General features: G+C 38.4%; 1 protein-coding gene and 1 non-coding gene across 15 annotated transcripts in view; one reads left to right on the forward strand and one right to left on the reverse strand.

Annotated features, from left to right (window-relative positions):
• Mef2 (myocyte enhancer factor 2) overlaps positions 1–23,973 on the reverse strand; it is a 98,132-nt gene that overhangs the window by 9,288 nt on the left and 64,871 nt on the right. For 7 of the 14 annotated variants that reach the window (XM_069507518.1, XM_034979964.2, XM_069507513.1 and 4 more), the window contains exons 2-7: positions 12,818–12,964; positions 7,293–7,430; positions 6,406–6,471; positions 5,297–5,597; positions 3,633–3,868; positions 3,203–3,330 (exon numbers count right to left, since the gene is read on the reverse strand). In XM_069507518.1, the coding sequence (XP_069363619.1) occupies positions 3,203–3,330; positions 3,633–3,868; positions 5,297–5,597; positions 6,406–6,471; positions 7,293–7,430; positions 12,818–12,871 (923 nt within the window). In that variant the 5' untranslated portion in view covers positions 12,872–12,964. Of the gene's footprint in view, positions 1–3,202; positions 3,331–3,632; positions 3,869–5,296; positions 5,598–6,405; positions 6,472–7,292; positions 7,431–12,817; positions 12,965–23,973 lie in introns of those variants that run through there. The other 7 variants (XM_034979995.2, XM_069507546.1, XM_069507508.1 and 4 more) reach the window with 3 other exon arrangements.
• TRNAH-GUG (transfer RNA histidin (anticodon GUG)) lies at positions 1,377–1,448 on the forward strand. The gene has a single exon. It is a non-coding gene; the product is annotated as a tRNA-His (tRNA).

Raw genomic sequence — 23,973 nt, forward strand, 5'->3', positions numbered from 1 at the left:
CTCCTTTACCGGTTGAGCTATTTGAGGCTCTAAATTTAATTAAATATAATCAAAAATACGATTTTAGTCCTTATTTTAAAGGTGAACCGTACCTTTGGCATGACAGTAGAACCATAGAGTTAAAATGGAGCGTGAGAAGTCATTTCGTATGTATGGACTGTAACTTATCTACAAATTACAAGTAGATTGATTATTTTCCGACGTAAATGTTAAGATTGTTGCTAACGTATCTGCTAACAAATATAATCTTAAGTAGATTGAGACTTTTTGCTACGAACGTGGAAATAAATGAGATTTACGCGGTGTTTTCGCTACCTATTTTTTTGTTGCCAAGCACGAAACTGAGTGCAGCTTACTCGTGCGTAACGCGCTTTGCAACGCTTCTGGTTAACGCTGCTTGGACGACTTGAGGAGTACCTACCAATATTTATATTCAGCTACTATGCTAGTAATTAGTGTACAATGGAAATAGACCAGGCTAGGTATATATTCAAATAGTCTTTAGATTAGACAATAGATGATTTTAATAAAAACATACTTTAAGTATATCGGATAACCTTGAGCGTCAACACCAAGCGAGTAACATGGGAATTCATAGTCAAGATAGGAGCTTCTTTAGACGACGATTCAGACGACATTGTCATACACAACCTTAATGCATTGCATAAAGGTTGAATATGACACATGTCGTTTGAATCGTCCTCTTAAGAAACGCCTATCTTGACTATGAATTCCAGTGTAAATGCAATTTTGGGAAGCATGGCAGAAGATATTAATCTGCAAATCCAAAACAATTTATATCTGTATTTTTTTTTTTTATTCAGATACAAGTTAGCCCTTGACTGCAATCTCACCTGGTGGTAAGTGATGATGCAGTTGATTTTGAACGCCATTTTCAAAACGGACTATTGAGGCTGCATTGAGGCTGATCCCTTATATAAAATTCAAAATATTTGGACGATAATAATCATCTAAATATTTTGAATTATTTTAAATTCGCTCTTTTGGAATAGACCATAACTTGTTGAGAAGTTTTGTATACAAAAATTAAATAAATGTATCTCTAACCTGAATGTAGTTTTGAAAACTTACCGATTCTACTTAATAAATAACACAACGGAATATTGGGTACACGCGTCTACCACTTACTTACATCTATGATTGTAATATTATTGACATAATAAAACCTAATTTTCGTCTATTATGTGAATGAAAAAATGTTTAAGTTTGAGAGTTTCTAAGAATTAATTCAATTGGCGAAATTTCACGCCATTTAATGATCAATTGATGAATACGGGGCCGGTCGAGCGTGAAATGGAAACTGACGTTGATGGAAGTAAGTGTTAAATTCGGAGGTTATACCAACTGCTCCGGTAGCCGTGATCGTCTAGTGGTTAGGACCCTACGTTGTGGCCGTAGTAACCCAGGTTCGAATCCTGGTCACGGCAGCGCGAATAGCTGTCTCGGCGGAGCTTATTTTTTGTTTTTTTTTTAATTTTATAAATGCGAAAACGTGTTTGTTTGTCAGTTTATTGGTTTTCGCAACGGAGCTACAGATCGATGTGATATTTGCTATAGATTTTTGCATGGGTACCTAAAGTTAAATACCTAGACAGTGACAAGCTACTTTTTATCCCGGAAAATCAAAGAATTCACGGTACTTCTTTAAGTATGGTCTTGTTTGAATAGTCTATTTGTTTTTGGCGTTTATTATTATTATTTATTAAATAATAATAATAATAAACGCCGAAAAACAAGTAGATTATTCAGTATTGTATTTCAAACAAGTAGATTATACAGTAGGTAGTAATGTTTATTGTTGAATTTATCTTAGTTCAACAAGGTTTGTACTCGTAGTCTTAAAGAAAAAAAGAGAAAGAAAAAGTTCCCTATTCGTATTATTTTTCAAATCAAAGGAAGTAATAAAAATGGTAAAACCTATTGATTAGATAACGCTTTGTACTAGATCGGTCTATTGTAATTTGTAATTTACGCAAAGTTAATTGAGTGACTCACGAACCTTTTCCCGAAGGTTAACTTTTTGTCAACAATAATTAATAAAAAGAAATCGTTTAAAAACGAAGAGGCAAAGTAGGTATAATTGAATGACTCAAAATTTTGACAAATATCTACACATTAAGTATCATCATCATCATGATCAACCCATCACCGGCTCACTACAGAGCACAGGTCTCCTCTCAGGATGAGAAGGGTTTTGGCCATAGTCTACCACGCTGGCCAAGTGCGGATTGGCAGACAACACATTAAGTATATACAAATAATAATGTATAAAAGGAAAAACTGACTGACTCAACAACGTAAGCTACAAACCTCTGAAAAAAATTAAGATATTGAATGTAGGTTGTCGCTAAAACTTAGGCCCTTAACTTTGAAACGATTTTCAAAAAATTCATAAAAATTCTCAATAATATATATATTTTCAATAAAAACTATGACCGCTTATGATCTAATTTTTTTTCTTTTAATATAATTAGTTTAGTAAATCTACTTAGACTGTAGATTTTTCATGCCACATATAACCTAAATACGTTCAAGGCAAGAGTGAATAGGTATCTTCTGAGCTGGCGCGCTCCAACCTAGACCTCATCATTGCTTTTTATTAAGCATGATTGTCATCAAGCGATAGCCTATCTCGCAATAAAAAAATAACATAATAGTACCTAACTAAGCGTTAATGGCAGACCGCGGATACACCTGTAAGTTTTACTCACGTAAGTAGTTCGCATGATTAACTTACGACAAAAATAATGTAAGTTAAACACAGTTGACAATTAATTACGTAAGCTACTTATAGAGAGAAAGCGCGAGGGCCGTTTATTTTATAACAGCTGAAAGTTTCTCTGCGTATTGTCCCCAACACAGAGAGGAACGATCCGCGACTATGAAGTTTGGATCATGGTGGCTTTGGCAGATAACAGGTAACAAAGGTGTAAAAAATATTACGTCAAAGTATATTAGAAATCAATTAGTATCGTAGCAAACCGCTGCCAGACACTTGAACTTTAACAATTTATTAAATTTAAGGGGGTGTCTAGCAGGGTGTTACACCTGTAAAACTTACAGATGTAATCGCGGCCTTATGTAAGCTATTTATGTAAGTAAAACTAACAGGTGTAATCGAGTAAGTTTTAATGAAATGAAGATGAGAGAAGCTAATAGGTATATAAAATTGATCACAGACATGTACCTGTTGTGCTGTAGAGTCTGCAGCTGGTGCGCGCCCCACGACAGCCCGATGCCGATGTCGGAGCTCATGCTGAAGTCCTGTGGGCCGCCGAAGTTGCCGAGTCCTGAGTAGCTTAGTGGCGTCTAGAAAAAGTACACTTTAATAAGTAACGACTAGTAGTAGTATTTATTTTTAACTAGATGATTCTCGACGACTGATCTATCAATGCACAGCTCAAACTACTGGACGGATCGGGCTGAAATGTGGCATGCAGATAGCTATTATGACGTAGGCATCCGTTAAGAAAGGATTTTAGGAAATGCAATCCCTAAGGGGGGTGAAATAGTGGTTTGAAATTTGTGTAGTCCACGCGGACGAAGTCGCGAGCATAAACTAGTCTTCCTATAAAGCTGAACTGAGGCTAGATACAAGACATGTTACTCACCTCTCCAGCATACGATATATCATCCTGTGGTGGTGGCATTGAACTGGGTATGACGACGCGCAAGTTGTTCCGGGGTGAGTGGTGCGGGGGCGGTGCGTGTGCGTGCGATTTGTGCGGATGTCGGTGCGGCGACGGTGCTGGTCCGGGGGAAGGCGAGGGGGTACAGCCGGCGCCTAGCGGCGACGCAGATCCGGGGTAACCATTTGACATCTCTAGCATTCCGCCACTGGGGTAAACTGGAAGAGAATAAAAGAATTTTGAAAAAATCACTAAAGGTTCAAACATCAAAGTTTCAATCAATAAATTTCATTTTTAAAAAATCACGCTTTACGGCGATTACGCACTGCAATTCAGTTATCCGAGTCCTATCCGTCATCCGTGAATACCAGCGATTATCTACGACATATATTGTCATAAGCTCCCATACAAAACAAAAAGAAACGTATTTTCACGGACTCGGATCGGATGAGTGCGTAACCGCCGTTAGAGTTACTTTGAGGATACAATTCGCCATTACACACGTTGGTAAATACTAACTCAAAGTTTTTCAGAGTTCATGAATTTTAAAGCTTTCTATTCCACGTATTTTTACGGAAGAGTTGAACAAATTAATTATTCTGAGTAATTTTAATCATAGAAAAGAATCTTATAAGTTATGTAGGTACAAGGCTTTCAACTAGAAATATTGATTGATTTTCAGATTAGTTTTAGACTGGCTTTTAATCTCGTACAGATGGATGGAGCTGTCATAAAATAAAGGATTAAAAAAATACTAGGTCAAGTTCTTTAGATTAAAATAAAAATATCGAATAGATAAAACATGAACTGAAAACCTTCATAATTATTATTCGATTCGATAATATTGCAAACATTGCATTTCTCAAAACTAAACGTTGACACCTAATTGATCAACAAGCAATTTTTATCGATGAATAGATAATAAGGAGTTGATAGATTTTATGCGATAAAAATTGGCAACATATTATAACTTAGTAGCTTATGCTCGCGAAAAATCCTTTCTTAGCGGATGCCTACATCTATCTATCTGCATGCCAAATTTCAGCCCGATCCATCCAGTAGTTTGAGTTGTGCGTTGATAGATCAGTCAGTCAGTCAGTCAGTCAGTTACCTTTTCCTTTTATATATTTGGATAAGGTTTATTCGTCAGTTCTTTTTAGGGTTCCGCAGCCGAAGGGTGCCAACGGGACACTATTACTATGACTCCGCTGTCTGTTCGTCAGTCTGTCAGCGGCTTGTATCTCGTGAACGGTAGAGGTAGAGAGCAGCAATTTTCACAGAATGTATTTCTATTGCCGCTTTAACAACAAATAATAAAAAATTCAAAATGGCCGTCATGAACGCTAAACAAATAAAGTCTTATTTTTTGTACGATTGGTAGGAACCTTTCGTATGCGAGTCAGACTCGTACTTGACCGATTTTTAGTTTAATTGACAACTGTTTGGGAACTAATACCGATATTCATAGCCGAAGCGTATAATGAACGCCGAAGTTTGCTTGTTGTTGAATTTTGTTATATTTAACCGCTGAACCGATCATCTTAAAATTTGGCCTGTCCATTAACGAATTAAGATTAGTTCTACAATTTGAAACAATACATAAACTAACAAAAAATAAACAATAAATTTTCAAGTTTTTTAGTTACCTGAATCGGTTTCTGAAGAGGAGGGCCGTGGACTGATAGAAGTGTGCATCTGTGGACTGGCTTGCAATAGTGACTGTTCGTAGCTCCCCACCGGCACGCTCACGGGAAGGTTGTAGTTGCTCCCGGTCACGCCCACTCCGACCCTGCTGCCGTTCAGTTGGTTGCGCTGCATCATCATTTGGAATTCCTCGTCAATCTTTGAATACTTGGCCTCGGTCCGTGGTGTCAGGTTGTACTCGGGTTCCGCCTCGGGGCTGTCTGGCGACATCACTCCGTTCTTATGCTCCTTCTTCGTGAGTGCCTGTAAGTGTCAGCGAAACCAGCTCAGGTGGCTTGACGAGCCCAAAGTATAAAATTACTCTACGCAGATCGCATGCAATTTAAACTCGAGTTAAATATTAGAATCACCCTCTATACACACTGTTACTGTGCGGTTACTGTTAGTTTCTAACTCGACTTTCAATCCAGTTTGAAATATTAATCGACCCTGTCGAGGTTCTACCAGTATAGCATGTAGTGGAGGGTAAATCAAGTGCTAATACAAAACTACGAAGCGATATCTAGTTGCTAAGGTATATACGTGAAAACTTTTTAGCGTACATTTGTGTGTTGTGTCGAATGCAATGGTATACAACACTGACTTTACCCTTGTATCGCATCTCGGAGTCAGGTAGGCGCGCTTAATTCAAATAAACACAAAAATATTTATAAAACCCATGCTGCACAAGGAAAAAATAACATAAATATTTAGGGTGGTCATAAACTGTTAGTATAAAACTCGGCGTCTGGTATTTTACGTATTTTTTTTCTAACAGGAAATAAACGGGCATGCTGTTTGTTGGTATAGGATGTGTTCATCTATTCTTACGACTATAATAATTAAAGTGATTTTTGGTACAACATCGATTGGATATTTTGCTATTTTCTAAAGGGATAGGTACTCGATTAGTGTCTATTACAAGTGGACTTAATATTTTTGTGTTTTAGTAACAGATGTTTGTATTAAGGAAGTTTTGTGAGTAAAAGCACGCGGTTAGCGGGGTAAGTCAAGTTTGCATGGACATTGCATTGCGATCACGGGCACACAGATGACGCCGTACTTCGTGTACCTCGATGATGTTCCGGTTCGTCAGCGACTCATGCGGTTCGTTGTATTCCGTGTATTTCAGTAACACCTGCAAAACGGGGGGAAACATTAGGGATGTGGGAAATCATCACGACCTCCCTGGCGCAGTGGTGAGCGCTGTGGTATTATTAGTGGGAGGTCCCGGGTTCGATTCCTGGCAGGGGTTTGGAATTTTATAATTTCTAAATTTCTGGTCTGGTCTGGTGGGAGGCTTCGGCCGTAGCTAGTTACCACCCTACCGGCAAAGCCGTGCCGCCAAGCAATTTAGCGTTCCGGTACGATACCGTGTTGAAACCAAAGGGGTTTGGGTTTAATAAAAACTGCCATACCCCTTCCAGGTCAGCCCGCTATCATCTTAGACTGCATCATCACTTACCACCAGATGAGATTGCAGTCAAGGGCTAACTTGTATCTGAATAAAAAATAAAAAAATCATTTGAGATCTTAGATTGCGAGTGTTTTTCACACGTTGCTTATTCTGCTGGGCTGGCACGGAAATTGTGATTATTACGTTCCTATGATAGCTATTTTAACATTGACTACAATGATGAAGCAAATTAACCTAAAATGATAGCATTTTTACTTTTAATATAGATAGCGAGCAAACGAGCAGGCGGGTCCTAACCTGAGTTAAGTGCTTACCGCCGTCCATGAACATTTGCAGCACCAGAGGAACTGCCATCATCAACTCCCTTCGGTGATGTTCCCATTAGATTACAACATGGGGTCATTCAAGGGACGGACCAACAAATTCCTGAAAGGCCGGCAACGCATAGGCGGTTCCTCTGGTGCTGCAGCTGAAAATCACTTAAGAACAGGTTACCCGACTGCTCGTTTGCTCGCTATTTTTATTTAAAAAAAGATGCTTACCTTGTCCATATCCGTGCTGGCATACTGGTAGAGTTTGTTGTTTGAGCTGAAGATGATAAGAGCGATCTCGCAGTCGCAGAGCACGCTCAGCTCGTACGCTTTCTTCATCACCCCGAATTTGCGCTTGTTGAATGTCACCTGGAAACAAATTGGTTTTTGTTAGCTTGAGCTGGCACCGCGATGGTTATTTCTAATAAGGTATCTCCTTATTAGAAAGCCCTGAGTCACTCAGCGGGCAATGGAGAGCTATGCTTGGAGACTCTCTACGTGATCAATTCAGAAATGAGGAGATCCGTAGAAGAACTACAGTACCCGACATAGCTCAGCGTGTTGCAAAGCTGAAATGGCAATGGGCACATAGTTCAAAAAATCGATTGATGTTGGAGTTCCAGGTTCCTGGGATGGTGAGCTCGCAACGGCAAGCGCAGCGTATGAAGATCCCCCACTAGGTGGACCGACGATATTAAACGAATCAGGCATCGCAGCGCAAGACCGTGACGAGTGGAAGTCCCTACAATAGACCTAAGTCCAGTAATGGACGTCTATCAGTTGATGATAAACTTCTGTTACAGCTGTGTCGGTGACAGCATGTGACAATCTAGTGCTGCTAAACTATAATACAGTTCATGTATTGGGTTTAGCAGCACCAGATTGTCACATTTGTCACCGACACAGCTGTAGCAGAAGTTCATCATCATTATAGAGAGACGAGGAGATAGACAATAGTTCGGGTCTACAAAACACAGGTAGCTTTGACTGCAAATATCTCCCGAGTAACGAGTGTAGGTACCGCGTTACATGACAGCTCAGTCGAATAAGGGGAAATTGAACAGGATATGACGAGGAACTTATGACAAAGATACCTAAGCACTTGTACTTGAAAACAGATGTACTTCTAGAAAAAGCATTTTGTATGGAGATGAGTTTTGAATCGTAACATCCTGTGACGCAATGACGATGTTTGAAGTCTGGGAAGAGTTGGCATAGTTCCAAAACTGTTCCAATTTATATTAGAACAATGAAGCGCGACCAAGATGCCATCTGTAAGATGAGCACAACTCACAAGCATTTTCATTAGGGCATTATTTGGAGTTGTGCCATCGTTCCATAATTTTTCTCTAGTAGGTAATGCAGTGAAAATAGATCTATAAAAAAACTGCACGCAGCCGCAAGATTCACAGGAGCCGCAAGAGTAATTTTTCGGCCGAAATGCAAGTGAGTGCACTAAAATGCGAGTATCAAGCGTGCACTAAAAACCCAAGTAAAGTCAGCACCGACCTCTGCTACCGTCCGCGTCAGTAGGATTTTATAGATCTGTTCGATGCGAACGAATCTGTATCAATTTTTTATGATTGAACATTTTATCGTGTGCGACAGGTCGAGATGACAATCGGGGAGGAACGCCGCGCACAGCCCCCGAGCTAACCCAGTGCGGGCGAGCGCGGGTGACGTGCGGGTGTGCGGGGCGTCTCGCCGCCTCATACCCTGATTGCCATCTCGGCCTGTCGCGCATTATACATAATATGTGTTGCGAGCACATCTTGAGGCTAATAAATAAACTAAAGTATCTCTCTACCAAATTCCGTCAAAATCGGTTAAACGGATGAGTGTGATAAGCTAACCTACAGACAGATACACTTTCGTATAATAGATATTATTATGAATAGTAATTAAATAACGCATTAACAAAATTAAAAATAATATGAGTTCAGCCAGTCAAAACAATGACCAGGAAGTAAAAGGAAATGATTTACATATCTCGAGTGTTTGGTGTATCGTGAATGCACTGCATACATGCACATGTAGGTACACAGTTTGCACGAAACAAAGAAATTATTGTGTTGACGTACTTTAACGCGACGCAGAAAGTTATCGCACTCAATTTATGGGTCATGGACATTGCAATGAGCTAATGGAGGACTTTTACAATATATTTTTTAATAGTAGCTTTTGTTTTTTTTTTTAAATAAAAATGGCGAGCAAACGAGCAGGCGACACACCTGATGTTAAGTAAGTAATAATAGCTTCTTACACTCAGTGCAGCCTCTCAACCAGTCCGCTGAAACTACGCGTCTTGCTAGTCACTTAGCCGTGACCTCCACCTCAATCCCGAACATTAGCGTGAAGAAGAGACTAGCCGATAGCCTATCTGGAAGTCGCTCAACCGCCTTAGAGCAGGGGTGGGGAAGTCTAGGGCAAACTTTGCGAGGTGGGCTTCATCTCTAGACATGATACGGAGTGCATCTGGGGTATCCGAGACACGAATCACGAATGAGGAGCTACGCGAGGCTACCGACCGAGCTATCGCGGTTGCGGCTTTTTGGGCTGCCCGTATTTGAGGTGACCATTGAGTCGAAAAGAAGAAGAAGACCTGATGTTAAGTTATTACCGCCGCCCATGAACATTTGCAGTGTTTGCAAAGTGTACCGATTTTGGATTCCAGATGCTAAAATAAGTTGTCATTATCAAGGCTACTTTTTTAGGGTTTCGTAATCGAATCGGAGTCAACGGAGCCCTATTACTAAGCCTCCGCTGTCCGTACCAGGGTTGTTGCGGATGCCAATATTTTGACATCCGCGGATGCGGATAATTAAAAGTTCACATCCGCGGATGCGGATGGATGAATTAATGCGAATGTTCCGCATTTGCGGATGCGGATGCGAATATCCGTAACGCCCCTTTTGGGTACCATTGTATACACTATTTGATTGGTCAATTAGCGAACGAAGATATCAATTATCAACTAGCAAACACGCGCGAGGCACGCGCCACTCGGACCCCGCCCACTTTGCTGGTCGTTACTTGTTGCAAATATAAATCCGCATCTACAAAAGCTCCGCATTAATGGATGCGGATGTGGATGTCTGAATTGATGCTGATGTTCCGCATTTGCGGATGCGGATGCAAATATCCGTAACACCCCTAGTTCGTACGGCTGTCTGTCGGTTAGTGGACTGTCCTATTACTACGCCTCCGCTGTCCTTCCGTCTATCTGTTGTTTTTAATATATGTTTCGCTGGCAGTCCTTCGACATGGTTATCGGAATTTTTTCGGAGATGAACTGTCTAGTGTCTGTTAGCAGGCTGTCTCTCATGAGACTCAATAGGTAGAGTTGAAATTTTCACATTTTCAAAATGAGCGCCAAATTAAAAAAAATAACAGTGGGTAGGTAGTTATATTTTTATAGTGTTTTACCTACACTTTAAAGAAATTTCTTGATCCCAGGAGACGCGGGTTCGATTCCGGCCGGTCCGCAACTTTTGATATGTATTTAAAATATTTAGGGTAGGTACTTACATAATCTTGCATGATGGTACAAGCCCTTCGTGTTAGTTTTGATAAATACAATCAATTTCCGGGATTCGCTCTCAATTTGTATCCTGTTTTTTTTTTATCAATGAATACAATACTTTTGTTGATTAACAATTTTATTTTATACGCTTACGTCAATAACTTTTAAATAATAAAAAAAAATTATTAAAAGTCAATCTACGAGAAATCGCTAGACTGCTATTAAATAAATATGTATCTAATTATATAAGTATAGTAAGCGACAGGTCGAGATGGCAATCGGGATATGAGGCGGGGCGAGCGCCCGCACCGGATTAGCGCGGGGGCTGTGCCATCTCGACCTGTCGCGGATTTTAATAGGTATTTGTTTAATAAACAGGAACGCAAAACGACAGCTGCAGTTTATATTATTTACTTTACTAAATCGCTTCATGTATTTATTATAATTGTTCAACTAATCACAGGTTATTAGGTATTACTGCGTAATAATTTCTATAGATAATATAATATTTACATTACTGTCACCTACATTCATAGTTCAAACACAACGTAAACACTAGCAAAATGAATTGACCTTCGCAACTTTTAGCTGTCTGATCCTCAATCGCAGGACCACTATACCATGACCTCCTGCTACCAAGATTTTTCCCATCGAATGAATGGATTATAGGAAGCTCCGTGGATCTAAGAGGACTGGGCAAGGGCATGTAGTCGTATAATTAATAAATTAGTTGTTGGCGCGGTCATTGTCCCTAGCGATAATGTTTGCAGCGAGTTCAGTGCTGATATGCCCCATCTGTTAGGTCAGACCACTAAGGTCATCTCCCTCGCTCAACCTTGTGTTTGATTTTTTATTTCATTTTTTTCATCGAAGACCGGTTCCTATACTCTTTTCCTTTTCGGTTTCTATAAGGCATAGTACTGGAATGCCTAATCGCTTGACACTATTCTATCGATAGCCTATGAGTATACAAACCAGAAAACAAAGGCTAAGCCTGCTGCTAGAAGGCTAGAACAGATTCCAATACCCGTTTTCGGTTTCTATAAGCAATGGTACAGGAATACTGACTTGACACTATTCTATCAAAACTAAACAAACCAGAAACTGACGGGTGGCTGAAGCCTCCTACCAGAACAGGCCTGTATGTTAACTAGCTTACGCTCGCGACTTCGTCTACATGGACTACACAAATTTCAACCCCCTATTTTACCCTTTAGGGATTTCAAAATTCTTTCTTAGCGGATGCCTACGACCTGCCTATCACTTGTTATCCCAAAGCCACCATGATCCAAACAATCATTCCTCCTAGTATTGGGGGCATTACGCAGCTTCAGAGCTTTCTTATTCTTTTCAAATTTATAACAAAATAACCACCTGAGGCTTAGTATCTACATAGTACCCGTGCGAGTCAATAGTAGTTCATATGACTTTAAAACATGGACGCCGTTCAAACGATGGATGCAAAACAGTTGTGAGTAATAAATTCGCCTAGTTCGAGAGTCATTCGTTGGTATGCACAATGACTTTTGAACTTACTTTGTAGTACAATTTGCATCAGTGAGTAATTTGGTTGTTTTTCCATTGCTTAGGCTTATCACTATTCTGAATAATAATTGGGTCAGTAAAGTTATGCTAAAATAACTAGTTGTTTAAAATGATTCGGAATATTTACCTACTGAAAAACTACCAAATGTGTGATACATTTTAACTGGCTCTTGAATAAATAAAAGATATTTAATACAAAAAGTTCTTATCAAACATCTTCGCAACGGAAAACAAAGTCTGCAGCAAAGTTTATTAAACAAAAAGTACCCTAAGTATATGTACCAAAGTTACGATATAATAACCTACATTGTAACGAAAAAAATGCACTTAGGAAAATGTCGAAAACCCCTACCTACGCCTACGCTACGAAAGAATTTCACTCTGGAAAAGTCAGGAAAATTATATGATACAGAAAGCGCCGGACCAAAATACTACCGGACAAAACTAACATATGCCCGTGACTGCTTCCGCGTGGATTATACAAATTTCAAACCCCCTATTTAACCCCCTTAGGGGTTGAATTTTCAAAAAATTCTTTCTTAGCGGATGCCTCGTCATAATAGCTATCTGCATGCCAAATTTCAGCCCGATCCGACCAGTAAATTGAGCTGTGCATTGATAGATCAGTCAGTCAGTCACTTTTATATATTTAGATACATCTCTAATTGAGCTTGGTAATTGTACCAACCTGTCGATTCCGTTCATCCGTAATCCGTGATATTTGTATTTTCTTCCGTCCCATGGTGGCAGCAATCTTGGAGGGGGTGTGAGGAGCGGGGGGAGAACAAGAGTGGCCGGACGGCGGGCTGCTACTTCGGACGTCAACAGCTGCTATCTGTGGGCAAGAGAATATAAACATTAATATTTTTGTGATATGGTTCATATCAAATTGAACGTTTCTGGTGTCTTGTGGTGATTATGAAACTCAAGTCATAATAAATTCGTTATAAATGCAAAAGTGTTTGTTTGTTAGTTTATCGGTTTGTTGGTTTGACCTTCAATCACGTTATAACAGAGCCACGGGTCGACGTGATTTTTTGCATGGTTATAGTTAAAGACTTGGAGAGTGACATAGACTATTTTTATACGGAAAAACAAAGCGTTCCCATGGAATTTTAAAGTAAAACTAAAACCACGCGAACTATGTAGCGGGCATTAGCTAGTAAAAAATAAAATTTCCATTGAACTATTGAAGTTTTGATGACTTCATAACTTCGATGTTGGTGGTCTAATACACAGATACAATGAAAATGAGTGCAAAATCATTACAGATTCAATACACTGTCCCCTTATCAATAAAAATGCAATCACAAACAAACCGTGCAGGCTTACAAGCGCCGTGCAACATTAGCGTATCCATAATACATCAGTTAGGTCACAGATTTGCATAATGACCCCCACTGTAGAGCCCCTATAACCTCGTTTTTTTCTGATCGAACGATTTCAGGTATACTCGTAAGATTTTGCTGAGTATCGAGCATACTATATTTTGTTGGAATGTGAATATATTTCTCTTATCAGTAATCACAACCGCACGGCCTATTATCGCAAGAAACCTTTTATTAGCTTGTAGTTACTTAAGTTTAAGATTATAATTTATTAATTTAAGCTGTTGGTTCTCCTAATAAAATAAAAACATAAAATAAAATAAAAAATAAAAGTTTCTGCTACGTCAGTAAGTTGATTTCGTAAAACCTGCGTCAAACATTATTACAATCTCAATGGTTGTGATTAGCTGAATTTGTGCGATTCCTGTTGCAACAATGCATTGTTGCCAATAGTGAGCGAGCGTCAACCAATCATAGGTGATTGCGATCGTGACATTGTAGCTGTCATTCTACCGCAATCGAGCATCAGGTGTGATCACTGATCAAAGAACAGGGAATGTCAGTTCAAATACTTCATCAGAACAGTTCCTCTTACAGAGTAGATAGCATTTGATCGATATTGCAATGATTTTACTCGCGAAAAACATTGCAAAAGCCACTTCATCTATCTACTACTTTTCGTAGACACCAGAGAGGTTTTGCATACTTAGTTACTAAATCAAATTATTGGTAATTGACATAATTATCTTGAGTGTAAATTAAGAACTTTTATTTATTATTGCCACCTTATCTTATCAGTCTAAAATCTCAATTAGTCTATAGATTGACAGTATAGTAATTAATTAAGCATAAATTTAATTACATGAATAAATATAAGGCGTAACCTTTGAGAGCTTTTTCTTTTTTTGCAATGCCAGGTTTTGCTATACTACGATCTTATACCTAGTGGGTAGTAGGTATAGGTATTAACCATCAACATCCTCATCTTAACCCATCGCCAGCCCACAACTAAGGACGGGTCTCCTGTCAGAGTGAGAAAGATATGGACCATAGTTCACAATGCAGGCCAAGCCAAGTGCGGATTGGGTATTTTCCTACTTTTGAATTTGATAAATATTATTACTTTATTATAAACTAGCTTATTCTCGTGACTTCGTCCGCGTGGACTACACAAATTGAAAACCCCTATTTCACCCCCTTAGGGGTTGAATTTTCAAAAATCCTTGCTTAGCGGATGCTTACGTCATAATAGCTATCTGCATGCCAAATTTCAGCCCAATCCGTCCAGTGGTTTGAGCTGTGCGTTGATAGATCAGTCAGTCAATCAGTCAGTCAGTCAGTCAGTCACCTTTTCCTTTTATATATATTTAGACTAGGACAAAAATAATGATGTACGCTGAAAAAAATATTAAAATCCAACCAACATTTACAAAGTTACAGGCATTTTAATTTTGGAGTGGGAGGGTCTTCTATCCCTTTCTCGCAAAGCAAAAATTTGTATGAAACCGCACGAAGCTACTATGGCATTAGTAAGGTGTGACGTCAAAATGCTATATCGCTATCTTTGTCTTATCAGAAATATTTAAATGCTTATAACTTTTTTGTTATATTATTTTGATCGATTTAATTAGTTTTTCAGTTTACGTCATTATTTTTATCCTAGTTTATAATAAAGTACTAAAAAAATTGGAGTTAAATACCCAATTGGCAGATTTCGCACACTTTTGAAGATTAGGAGAACTTTCAGACATCCAAGTTTCCTCACCGTGTTTTCGTTCACCGTTAAAGCAAGTGATATTAATTGATTGCGTAAAACGCACAACTCTCCGTAAAGTTAGAGATTCGTGACCGGGATCGAACCCCTTTAGCATAAAATAATGATGCAGAGAAACTTCGTAAATATAGCCTATGCCCTATAGATATGATATCGTATCGGAAATTTTTATTAAGTTGGGTTCACTATGTGAGTACAGAAAGCTTTACAATTCGCAGTACTCTTAAGTCTATGCAGTAGGTTGCGTTTGTGTTGGATTTAGCATTTTCCTTGAAGTTCATACATAGTGTTTACAGTTTACTCAGTTTCCCCTACATTGTGGGAGTGTGCGTGACTGGGCACGCACACATTTACACCGTATACGAAGTTGCATCAGTGAGAGTTGCACTTACGTAGGTAGTAGTGACGGTCAATGTGTGGGTCAAATATATAAAGCCGAAACTACACTACGGAATAAATATTTATTATCACATACATTTTTCATCTTGTTCCCGCCTTTGTAATTCTATATTTGGAGCCACTTTGCTAACTATAGCTTTTAAGACGTACGTACCTACTTATATAGCTATAAGAACATACTAGGTATATCTACTTTTATTACTCATTTATCTAAATACTTATATAAAAGGAACAGGTGACTGACTGACTGATCTATCAACGCACAGCTCAAACTACTGGACGGATAGGGCTATAATTTAGCGTGCAGATAGCTATTATGACGTACCTACGCATCCACTAAAAAAGGATTTTTGAAAATTCAACCCCTAAGTGGGTGAAATAAGTCGCGAGCATAAGCTGGTTAAATATAATTTAAATTAAATAATACAATTCAGGTATACAAAGTATATCATTAATTTGTACATAATGGATATGTTATTGAATAACTTAACAGAAAAGTTCTTAATATAATATGTGAAACTAAAACTAATTAGATTTCAGAGAGAGAGAGATTTTTTCAAATAACAAAGGCACCGTTTTGAGAGGATGTATAATATTTATCTCGTTGTAAGTATTGTAGGCTTGAACAATTACTTTTTATTCGTTCAGTAATTAAAATGTCAGTTACAATTCCAACGTTGAAATGTGATTAAAAATTTTGGATAAAATTCAGCCCTTCCAGTTATCGAGTCAAAAACAAAAATAACGCTATAAGAGCCTTCAAGTTTATCTTTTCGCGTAACATTTACATTAAAATTGAAATGAAATAAAAAATATATAATTAACGAAAGTTAGAGTTGGCTCACTTAAAACTTACTTGTTAACTAAACTTGTGACTTGCAAGCTCTAATCCGCAGATATAACGTTAGCCTTGGCACATGCATTAAGCCTATGCGTTTGCGTTTACACGTGCAAACGCAGCTCAACAGTGGGGGAGTATTTAATAGGTATGTAGGGAAGAGGGTGTCAGGCACTCAGGTCACTATGTTTATAGGTGGCTTGTTAGGTGGCATTGCGTTTAATCAGCCATTATCAACCGTTCGCCATGAGTGACAGTAAATCTTTTTTATTTATGAAGACATTTATATTTTTAGCTTAGAAAAATTATTTAAATTGCGCCACATTATGGAGTTGTGGATTGGAACCTAGGTAACGTATAAAATATGGGTGATTCTGAGCAAAAAATGTACTTTATGTTCATTGTTCATAATCAAATTAAGTTCTTCTAGGACATTAAGGTTCAAAGTTTCTACGGTGATAATTCCATGAATAGTTATGTGGTAGGTAATTAGGTACAGTAAAATGTAAAAAAATATCAATTAAATTAAATCTAAATATATAAAAGGAAAAGGTGACTGACTGACTGATCTATCAACGCATAGCTCAACCTACTGGACGGATCGGGCTGAAATTTGGCATGCAGATTAGCTATTATGACGTAAACATCCGCTAAGAAAGGATTTTTGAAAATTCAACCCCTAAGGGGGTAAAATATGGGGTTTGAAATTTGTGTAGTCTACGCGGACGAAGTAGCGAGCATAAGCTAGTATTATAGATGACAAAATCATTTTTTTTTACATAAGATGATCCTATTTTCAGGGTAAAAATCTCGCCAAACTGAGTGGAAAATTACGATCGACTTTTGACGCTTCGCGTAATTTAATATTAAAAAATTATACCTTTCCGAAAATTTCCCACCATTATATTATAAAAAGTTTATTAAACCTCATTATCATACCTAGACAGTTCTTTTTCAAAGGTTCAAATACAACTAAATTAGGCAGAGATTCCGTGCTGGAGTATTTTTCAATTTTGTAACGAAGCATTTCACTATGTCACGTATAATCGCAGGCCGCAATTTTTTTAACCTTTACTAGAAAAAAATTGTTACCAATTTGCGTGGAATAAAAGTTCTAAGTTACTTAGTTTGTCAAGTAAATCGTGTTTACGCCGGCTTATAATCTATTTTATTTAGTAGAGCGAACGGGAAGCTGTATACCCTCGCCTTACCTTTTTCTCATGGCTCATTACATTTTTCTTCAAAGGATAACATAGGCGTGAAGCGTAAAGAGTGAGTTTGCGGAAAATTGTGGTAATTTTTTTTGTAGATCGCGGCTCACAGTTTATCTACTTACAATTTCCTAATCCTAAAAAAATCGTTTTATCTCGGCAATATATAAAATGTTTGTCTCTAACTTTATCACATGCTAGGCTTTTATATTATGTTAATATAAAAGCCTAGCATGACGCCAAGACGAAAAAATTTCCCGCGAGGCTTGTGTCACGAGTCTTGAGTCCACTCTTCTATCAATGTCAAAGTAGGTATTTATGTTTACATTAGGTATTGAATCCACACTAATACACCTATTATAAATGCGAGTGTGTCCGTCTGACTGTAAGCTTTTCACGGCCCATCCGTTTAACCAATTTTAAAGTTTGGTACAATTACAGAGTTAACTTGCACCCCGGGGATGATAATATAGGCTACGTTTCGAGTTCTTACGGGATGTTTAAAAACCTAATTCGACACGGACGAAATCGCGGGCGTCATCGAGTACTGATATAAGTTGATTCCACTTTGACACTTGGATGTGGAGCTGATAATGTCCGATTCCCACACCTATTTGGTCATCTCACACTATGACAGTGCGAGGGACTTGGTCATACTAAGCGCACAGTTCACGTTAGGGCTTCGACATCACTGACAGGCGTTTTTTGACGCTGGTAGCCCTAAGCCGTATATTTCTATCACGTGACCGCTATGGTCACTGATATATGGAGATACATATACGGCTTAGGGCTAATATTTGACATAATGACGATTCAGGATTAAACCGAGAGTTCCCTCACTCTAGTTCACTCTGCTAAGGGTGCAGGTGGGAGCACAGACGAGAGCTAAATTGTCATCAAATAAAACAACTCTAGACACTTCCAAGTTAGAACTAACACTAATGTATGTATACACTGACTTAGAAGCTAGTGTATGTACGCCTTTTCAGTTTTTTACAGTATGAGGTCACGCCATCGTATGACGTCATCTCGCGGCCAACATACAAAAACAAATAGAAAGAACTTCATTTTAATTGACCCGTACAAAAAGTCTGTCGGTAATTCATTATTCACACTAAGGATAGGTTATTAATTAAACGCTAGCTTATTAATCAAAGGATATTGGATACTACCTACTTAAAAGAAATTATTATTAATGTAAGTAGGTACGCTAATTAATAATTACGATATCATATATTATTTTTCATCGATTACCTACAATATACTTAAGTTTTCACTTTTCATCGGTTTACAGTAAATTGGTTTTAGTATTATAGTTTGAAAAGAACAATTTTCAGTGCTTTTTCACTGTAAACTTTTTTAAAGATTTTTATATATTAAAACGCGCATATTCCGAAAAGTTAGAGATGCGTGACCGGTGCCGATCCCCGAATTGCAGGCCGAAGTCTTAACTGTTCGGTTAACACCGCATGTAGGCAAAATTACCTACTGAAAATTAAAAGGTGAAACCTGAAATACGGTAGAGAACCTATCAGTCATTGAGAGTAATGAAAGCTCGGTCGCCGAGCGTGGGTTAACACCGCACCACCCACACGCAATGCCTGTGACGTACTTGCCAACTATAGTGTGAGAGCCAACCGACGAATTTTGCTAGGCATTTGTACCGGTAGGGTGCGTTGGGGATGACTGTTTCTACTACGAAGATGCTCAAGATGAAGAAGCTGAAGCCCACGACTTTCGCCCGCGTGGATTTAAGGTTTTTTTAATCCCATAGGAATGCTTTCATTATCTGGGATTAAAAGTAGCCTGTGTCACTGTCCCGGTCTTTAACTATATACATGCAAAAAAACACGTCGATCCGTTTCTCAGTTGCGGCGTGATTGAAGCACAAACCAACGAACAAACACATTCGCATTTATAATTGGGTAGTAATTAAAACTTTCGAGGATTCGTTTGTAGGACGTGGAAAACCGGATATTTTACTTTTATAAGCTCCCTAGGTGTTTACACCTTAAAAGCAATTTCAGAAGGTAGTCAGATCTTTCTCCACACCATTCCTATGGTTTTAAAATTTTATATCTGTAGGTACCTACTATGAACACGCGTAAAATAGCAATCGTTAGGTTTATAAAAATATTAAAATACACATCTGACAGGTTGTTCATTTATGATAATCAAAGCTAGCAATAAGTTTACAGAACAAAAAAAATTGCAAACAGCTTTCAAACACAGCGAAAACCCACCCGAACTCACTCCCAACACATCCTAATTAATTATACATGATAATCTAGTCCTTTTATTCCCCCGTGGAACTTCTGCAGCAGTAATTTTCCATGTCCTTGGCTTTGGTTACTACCTTGAAATGGGTCCACGAGGGACCCAATCTTTTAAGATCTGCCTTCATGAACGTCCACCAGATGTTGCTTGGTAATTATACCAATTAGCCTTTAGAGAGCTAATGCTAATTAGAAATGAAGAAATCCGTAGAAGAAACCCGAGTAACCATCATAGCTCAACGGGTTGCGATGCTGAAATGGCAAATGGCAATGGACAAGGCACAAAGTTAGAAAAACCGATAGACGTAGGAGCCCTTGGTAGATTGGGCTGCTAAGGTTCCTATCGAGTCGATCTTTTACTAGGGTTCCGTACCTCAAAATGAAAAACGGAATCCTTATAAGATCACTTTGTTGTCTGTCTGTCGATGTCGGTCTGTCAAGAAACCTACAGGGTACTTCCCGTTGACGTGGAATTATGAAATCTGGCATGTAGGTAGGTCTTGTAGCTGACATTAGTGGAAGAATCTGAAAACCCTGAATTTGTGGTTATATCACACAAAAAAAAATTAAATTGTGGTCATAAACTAATAATTAGGATTTTCAATTTTCGAAGTAAGATAAATATATCAAGTGGGGTATCATATGAAAGGTCTTCACCTGTGCATTCTAAAACAGATTTTTATTTATTTTTATGCATCATAGTTTTTGAATTATCGTGCAAAATGTCGAAAAAATACGATTGTAGTACGGAACCCTCGGTGCGCGAGCCTGACTCGCACTTGGCCAGTTTTTTTCAGCTAGAGAGGCTGGATCAGATCAGCAGTTTTTTTAATATTTTTTAGCAGCTTAGGTTTTTATCCAGTCGAGATCACGAGACCTTTGTTTGGAGGCGGCTCGGTCTCTAAAAAGGTTCCTAAGACTGCTGTGGCCACAAGAGAGGCTGGATATTCCGGCGATAGTAGTTAGTGTGTACCCAGCCTAACGGTTTATTGGTGTCGCGTGTATACGTATGACACAAGCAAAAGTGCATCTACCCTTGCTTCGACGTTTAATCTAATATTGTAACACAATTATGTGACTTACACAAGTCTGCCAGGGTCGAGGGTAGCGTTAAGTTATCTAACACCTGTTTGTTAGAGTCAGGGCAATGTAGGTACCGATTCCGATGGCTAATAAATTTTAGAGTATTCGCATCTTTTTCTTAGCAATGTAATAAGAAAAGGACAGATAAACTAAATTTTATTTAAAACTGTCAAACCTCGTGACTGTGACTTTAGGTGCCAATCTTGAGCATAATGTCTTTTTTTTTCAGATACAAGTTAGCCCTTGACTGCAATCTCACCTGATGAAAGGGAAGGAAGGGGTATGGCAGTTTTTACTAAACCCATACCCCTTTGGTTTGTACACGGCGTCGTACCGGAACGCTAAATCGCTTGGCGGTACGGCTTTGCCGATAGGGTACTAGCCACGGCCGACGCCTCCCACCAGACAAAGTCTAATGTAGAGTAAAAATAGCTCTAAAATTTAGAACCTTTAATTAAAAATAAAAAAAATTGCAATATCGAAAGAAAAAATACATATATACCTACCTACTCAGCATCAGCAATGACCAGCTTTAAGCAATTAAATATCACTTACTGGTTAAGGAAAACATTGTGAAGAAACCTGTGAAGTCTGCCAACCCGCACTTGGCCAGCGTGGTGGAATATGGGCTAAACCCTTCTCATTCTGTGAGGAGACCCAGGAGGAGGGTTGATCATAATGATGATGATAATAGTTGCAAAAATAGCATAAATTGGAAGTAACTTAAAACAAAAGCTAAAGGCACAGATTAGAGAAGTAAAGGCTCTATCTATGGCTACAGGTAAATCTAGGATCAAAATGCCGAAAATTTTCCTCTACCCAATACCTATTTAATCAAGCGACCTGTCGTAACCAGAGGAGCTCGGAAAACCTTTGTTGGTGCGATCCGATCGAATGTACAAGGAGTACATAGGAGACAAAAAGCCAAAAACTTCTATTCTAGATAATGGATTGATTCAAGGAATGCCTTTACTTACTAAATTATATATTGAAACTGTTCCAATAGGATTAGGATTGAAATTGTTATATAGAATTGTTTAAATAGGATTAGGAGTACGGAATTATAGACACATTCCTACCTAGAAATACAAGATTATTTTTAGGGTTCCCTACCTCAAAAGGAAAAACGAAACACTTATAGGTTCACTTTGTTGTCTGTCTGTCTGTCTGTCTGTCTGTCTGTCTGTCTGTCCGTCTGTCTGTCAAGAAACCTACAGGGTACTTCCCGTTGACCTATTATCATGAGGTAGGTAGGTGGGTCTTATAGCTGGTATTAGGGAAAAATCTGAAAACCGGGAATTTATGGTTATACCTATCACACAAAAAAAAATTAATTGTTGTCATGAACTAATAATTAGTATTTTCAATTTTCGAAGTTAGATAAGTATATCAAGTGCGGTATCATAATATGAGAGGTCTTCACCTGTGCATTCTAAAACAGATTTTTATTTATTTTTATGCATCATAGTTTTTGAATTATCGTGAAAAATGTCGAAAAAATACGACTGTGGTACGGAACCCTCGTTGCACTAGCCTGACTCGCACTTGGCCGGTTTTTTATTTCCTACTAGATGGTGCTCACGACATCGTCCGCGTGGATTTGGGAACAGCTTTGATTTTTCGGGATAAAAAGTAGGTAGTCTATGAAGACGGCTTCGGAATACAATTCTACCAAATTTCGTCAAGAATTATTATGGATGTAGTATAAAAATACTTTACCTTTTATACAGCTTCAGGCTATAAATTACATATTATATAATATTATATGTTAAGTAAAAATAACCTCTAACTTTTCGGAGTTATGGGCGTTTTAATTAATTAAATATCACTTGCTTAATAACCTGCATGAGAGTTCTCCATAATGTTCTCAAATGTGTGTGAAATCTACCAACCCGCACATGGCCAGCGTGGTAGGCTATGGCCAAAACCCTTCTCACTCTGAGAGGAGACCCGTGCTCTGAAGTGAGCCGGTGATGGGTTGATCATGATGATGATGAAGTAAACATCGCAATCAAAAACAAATAGGTAATTGCTAGGTGCTGCTAGATATCAATAAATCAACAACAAAAAATGTATGAGGTTGCTTGCAAGATAGGTATTCGTTTTCATATAATGAATAATATGTATAATATATAATACCCATTATGTATAATGTAAGGAATTACATCACTATGAAGTGCCGAGCAGTACAAAATAATACAACAAAGGAACGGCAAAATACGTCCCTACGTCGCAAGTACACACCTACGCGTACTTACTAATATTTAAGTTATATGTACCTACCTATAATTTTATCATCATCTAGATATACCTACCTAATATTAGATATAATATGGCGGTATCGTGTTTACATATGAGCTGAATTATTATTCTTCATGCAAAACTTCATACTAAAGCAAATAATGCGACGTCATTCCTTACACCTTTCATGACCACCTGTTTTATCTCCCCGCTTTGCCAGCCCTAGTCGCGTGACCTTGCAGGGGAGGCGGGGGGAAAAGCACCCACGTGAATTCCACGAATAGATCAATCTGCACCGTATTCCCAACACAATAGGGTTCGTTATCAGATAGTCCTACGTCCTGAATCCCAGCGAACAACAAATCGAAACTCGATTAAGCTTCGCCCACAATATATTGGACAAAGCGACATGCGTGCGGCAAAAGGGAATTTCAATAACGTTTGTCGTGAATTAGAATCTGCTTTGAGATGGGTAATCATTGTCGGTCTTATTAAAATGTTCGCCGAAAACAATTTCACTACTCGAGCAAGTGAACGTAGTACAGGTTTGAAGTAGATTTAAATACAAAATATGTTATGTGGAATATATTTATCAAACAATATTGTAAAATTCTGACTCCAAAGATCGTAGAGTTTTCAGCAGGGTCCGAAATTATCTAGATGATAATAATATTTTCGCGAGAGATATAAACCG

This window comes from Maniola hyperantus, chromosome 2, assembly GCF_902806685.2.
Source record: "Maniola hyperantus chromosome 2, iAphHyp1.2, whole genome shotgun sequence".
NCBI lineage: Eukaryota > Metazoa > Arthropoda > Insecta > Lepidoptera > Nymphalidae > Maniola > Maniola hyperantus.